We start from the raw sequence: 5,067 nt of genomic DNA on the forward strand, positions 1-5,067 counted from the left end.
AGCGTGTTGCTGGGTCTGAAATACACTGGGATGTCGTGCTTGGAGAAAACTCTCCTGAGTTTCTCTGATACACCGGCTACATAGGGGATGACAATGTTGTTGCGTCTGTCTTTCTTATCCTCCCTCGCTGGTGTCTGATCTTCTTTTCTGTCATCTTTGGTTATCCTAATTGGGCTTTCATCAAGTAAGCAATGATGCACAGAAAATTATCGGTTTAACTACAGCCAGCTTGAAGGCCTGTGGTACATAGCTGATTATTTAATTCTAATTTTACTGAATTTACATTTACCCTTATCCAGCAGTTTTAAATTTCCCTCAGTGTCGCCTGCTCTGGCCCCTGGAAGAGTCTCTAGCGTCACATCTCAGAACAGAATCACCAACTATTAGTCTCTTCAGTGACTCACCTCAGAGTTGTTATGAACTATCGAGCCACCCTTACAGGAGCTACATACAAGAAGAGGATGAGCAGGCTTTGAGCAAGCTGAGCATTACAGTGAAGCTATCAGTTTACCTTTTGATCTATGTTCCTACCCTCAGTTATAAGGGGCGCCATTTGTAAACTGAAACATGCCGAAATTAATGGCAAGCATTTTTCCACATTTAGCTCTAAATCTTACAAAAACAATGTTTTTTCGAGCTTTAACAGTATTTTTATCTAAACGATTAATGTTTAAAGTAAATAAATAATTATGTACTAAATGCATGTAAAAATTTTAATGTAAGTTATTGTAAATATATAAATGTAAGTTAATTTAATGTAATATTTATAAACTAATTAATCATGTTATAAATCTAATGTTAAATGTTAAATCTAATGTATAATAATTAATTAATTTAAATCTAAATGTTATATATAAATTAAATGTTAAAGTTAATCTAAATGTTTAAATCTATAATAAATTTGTTACGGGAAATATTAGCTATGAAATTTATGTCGTAGAACAATAAAAGCTTAGAAACCTCCGCTAAAGTGCGGTCGCTCAGGTCTGTGTTTGCGCCCTTTACGGTAGATGCTGAGGCTCGATTCCCTACCAGCATGTCCAGCGATTTAGCTGAAAACATTGGAAGAGCCTTTTGTCGGCCATCCAACGATTCAGCGGTATGCACTCTCACCTCACAAACGCCGCAGCACTTGGTAAGTTTATTGTATATTGGACCGATTTTTGGACGGGTTGATAGCAGTGTTAGCAAAACTAGCAAAGCTAAATTACTTAGCTAGTCCTCAATTATTTCATTTGGTAGGCAGCAGACAGAGATCGAACATCATACAACTCTATTTATTTATTTGGTAGGTAGGTAACAGTCGTTCTTGATGTAAATGTTTCCTTAGGAATCCAGCAATGCACCTGGACCAAGTAGACCTGCCGTCTCCACTGGGATACCATACTGCTCGGTAGGCCTTCTTACACATATCATTTAGCTGACTAATTTTTGTTTTTTCTTTGGTGTAATATGTCACCTTAAATTAAATCCTGTCAAAGTAATGATTCTGATTCTACATACATTTCATCTTCTTAGGGGTCCATTACTAGCAGTGTCACATCACCACCAACAACATTCACAAGTTTTACGTCATATTTTATTACTGTTTTTGCTGTGAAGTGTCTTTTGATTGCTCACTTTCATATTTTAAAACTATTGATAAAATATTACTCTAGCTAATCTGTCACAGTACAATTGCCTCAAATTACCCATCTTTTGTTATAGAATTGTGCTCATTGAGATTTTCTGTGCCGTGTTCTAGGATGGTTACCAAGGAAGGCTTCAGATTTCCAAAGAGGAATTGGAAAATGTTCTTTCCCTGAAAACATCTTTTACTGAAGCTGCATCTATCCTTTCCATCTCCAGGCCCACTCTGTATAAGTTACTGCAAGACTATAATATCTCAGAGTCAAAATTCAATGTAATCAGTGACCATGAGTTAGATCAGATAGTGTCCCAGATAAAAACTGAACATCCAAATGTTGGAGAAGTGATGCTGATGGGTCATCTGCGTTCCAAAAACATAGTGGTTCAAAGATGGCGCGTAAGAAAGTCACTGCGGAGGGTGGACTCGGCTGGTGTTCTATCCAGGAGAAGAACTGCAGTTGCTCGGCGAGTATATTCTGTGCCTCATCCAAATTTCATATGGCACATAGATGGAAATCACAAACTGATTCGTTGGAAGTTTGTTGTTCATGGTGCAATAGATGGATACAGCAGGATGTTGATGTTTCTTCAGTGCTCCAGCAATAATCGAGCTGAGACTGTGAAAGCCCTCTTTACTGCAGCTGTTGGACAATTTGGCAGACCCCTGCATATCAGGACTGATCACGGAGGAGAGAATGCTCAGATTTGGGAGGACATGCGAGCAAGCAGGGGTGAAAGCTCTGTCTTAATGGGAAGTTCTGTGCACAACCAGAGGATTGAGCGTTTCAACCGAGACTTAAACAACAACTGTAGCCGCATTTATGCACCTAAGCAGAGAAGCCCAGACTTCCCTCTCCCCAGCCACCTCCTCCAGCTTATCCAGCCATAGAGATATAATCTCTCCAGCGTGTCCTGGATCTGCCTCGGGGCCCCCCTTGGAATTCAACTTTTGTGAGATTCGCAAAAGTTGAATTCCAACAATGGCGGCAGCTACTTAGTTGTAATATTACTCTTTCTGGGTCACAAAATACACTTTTAAGATATTTTGAGGCGTGAATGTAGTTGTGTGAACGTCCGATATCTGCTCGGTTAATAAGACACCCACCATCTCGAAGCTAACGGGAGGTCGAGACCTACTACAGTCAGGAGGAACACCACTTTCCCGGCACATCGTGCCTCGATCTCCCGGTCGGCTTCGAGCTGGCGACCTCCGAAGAATGCAGCTAAAACTTTTGCGAGTTTGTTTTGCGAGATCTCGCAAAAGTCTGTCTTAATTTTTTTTCTCCCGTGTCCCCTGCGGGGCTCCGTAATTTTGAAGATGTCCTTGTTTAAAAAAAAGAAAACGCTAATAAAATTATTTTATTACACCAGTGACTTTATTGATTTGTCGTTGAAAATACAGAGTTAGCATTTTTATAAATCTATTGAAGCTTTGAAAATTATTACATTTCAACATTAAATGCAGTCAGAATTTATTTCAACTATCTTGTATGAAGCAAAGTTACTTGAAACTACAATTAATGAACAGGATTAGAGTTAACAAACCCACCATTTTAATTTCACTTTTTTGGAACATGTTTAGATGGTGCTGAATAAAGCTCCATTCATGAGTGCTACTAAGAAGCAGTAATGAAAAGCATCATCATCAGCCATTGTTGTTTCATTCACAAAAAGCTGAAGCTCATTTGCACATGTGTGTGCAATCGGGAGATGTTTGCTTTCATCGTGAATGAATGTTATTTTAGGAGCTGGTTGAAAACCTATGGCTGGAACCTTGCTGCTCCCGGTGGCAAAAGCCAAGATGTGACCAGGCCTCAAAGCCTTCACAAATGCCTCTTCATCCTTGGTAAGAGTCCTTTCTCCAAGTGAGTCTCTCAGCTCTTCATCTAAAAACAAAGAAAAACCACCGTTAACCTGGGGACACAAAAATAGTTAAAGCTTGAGCTAACAACTAAATGATGGCTAATGTATTTTTAAAAAGTACAGAGGTTCTGTCTTTGCTTTGCTTGTCAGCCGTAGGCTTTCATACATTTTTATTCCTGTTTTGTGTGTGCATGTGATATAAAAATACAAATTAAATTTTACTTTAGTGTCCTGAATTGTTTCATGGCCAGACTACATTCTATGTGAATTTCTGCTTACTTTCGACACACTGGAGAAATTCCAGAAATCTGACCACCATCAGCTCCCCTCTAACTCTTCTGTTGCTCCCAAGAACAGAATAGCTTGGCCTGAGAACCCCAGCAATTAAACTGGCTGTCAGATCTTTGTCCTCCCCTGATAGGTCAAGCAGAACATGCAAACTGGGGTTCTCTCTCAGGAGTGATAAAATCTAGACAGAAAAGTTTAAATAATGGTTAAATTCCAGTTTTAAATACAAAAAGTAGCTCACTCTAAATGTTTATTATAAAATAATGACTAATTGATACAGAAAAAATAAATTTTCACTCCATAGTAGGACAAGCCATCAGGTAGTTGATCAAAACAGCTTTTCCGTTGCAGGACTGCAAGGTATAGAGCTGCATTTTTCACGAACAGATCTTTATTGGCCACGGTGACCGTGAGTGGAAGACCTTCAACCTTGATATCGCCATGAGTCGCAGCAGCTGACTGCTTTCTCCAAATCATGTTGAGTTGTTGCATTTACAACCTAAATATTTAAGAAAAACACTTTAAATGTTTGTTTTTTTTTACCAGTGTACAAATATGGCAGATGGTTAATTTTAATTGCACTCAAACATTTTTGGTTTGGTTTATTTGGCTGTACTTCACCAATATAAGCTTTTTTTTAACAAAAAAGAAACAAACTGAAAATATAATACATGGAATTGCCTCTAAAAACCAACAGTGTATTTATTATAGCAAAACTATGGCTAGGCACTTATAAAAAAAGGCAAGAAGACTTGTGAATATAGGAAATATTACAATATTCTTGTTATAATATTGCAATTCACCTTTTTCAGATTCTCTCTTAACTCAGGGTCACCTATATCATCCGGTGTTAGGTGTACTTGAACAATGTCTCCTGACTACATGTGGAGAGAGAAAGGCAGGTGCACCACCGCACTATTATCGTGGACAACATCCTGCCAATGGTTCGATATACTCCATTTTGCAAGTTTAGGATGTTAAATTTCAGTGTGCATTCATTTGGTGTAGCTGAAAAATACAAAACAAGTATATTCTGTACAGACCCCAAGTGATATCTTGAGATTGGCAGACAAAAATATATTAGTTTTTTTTTGTTTTTACTGTTTCAGACACACAGAACATATAACAGCTTTGTTATCTGTAGTCATTTATTAACTTGTTAATGTTGTCAAACAATGTTCAGATCAGGTCGTTGTTGCGTTTGTAACATTATAAGAACGGGTGTCGTCAACAAGCCTTTAGGCCTTGAGTATCTTAATGACCTTGTAGTACCATATCACCCTATTA

General features: G+C 38.2%; 1 protein-coding gene and 1 long non-coding RNA gene across 2 annotated transcripts; one reads left to right on the forward strand and one right to left on the reverse strand.

Moving 5' to 3' along the window:
* Positions 1-1,029: 1,029 nt before the first annotated feature.
* On the forward strand, positions 1,030-2,459 carry LOC121812458 (the record flags this gene model as incomplete). Its single annotated transcript, XM_042214688.1, is given in 3 exon segments — positions 1,030-1,135; positions 1,331-1,393; positions 1,745-2,459. Coding segments are annotated over 3 exon segments (877 nt in total), but the record flags the coding sequence as incomplete, so codon positions are not given.
* A 530-nt stretch (positions 2,460-2,989) lies between these two features.
* On the reverse strand, positions 2,990-4,100 carry LOC121812459. The gene is made up of 3 exons (XR_006053062.1): positions 4,078-4,100; positions 3,772-3,961; positions 2,990-3,515 (listed from the first exon to the last, which is right to left on the reverse strand). It is a non-coding gene; the product is annotated as an uncharacterized LOC121812459 (long non-coding RNA).
* Positions 4,101-5,067: the final 967 nt, after the last annotated feature.

Source organism: Haplochromis burtoni, unplaced genomic scaffold, assembly GCF_018398535.1.
Source record: "Haplochromis burtoni strain Fernald_Lab_line unplaced genomic scaffold, NCSU_Asbu1 Contig_600, whole genome shotgun sequence".
NCBI lineage: Eukaryota > Metazoa > Chordata > Actinopteri > Cichliformes > Cichlidae > Haplochromis > Haplochromis burtoni.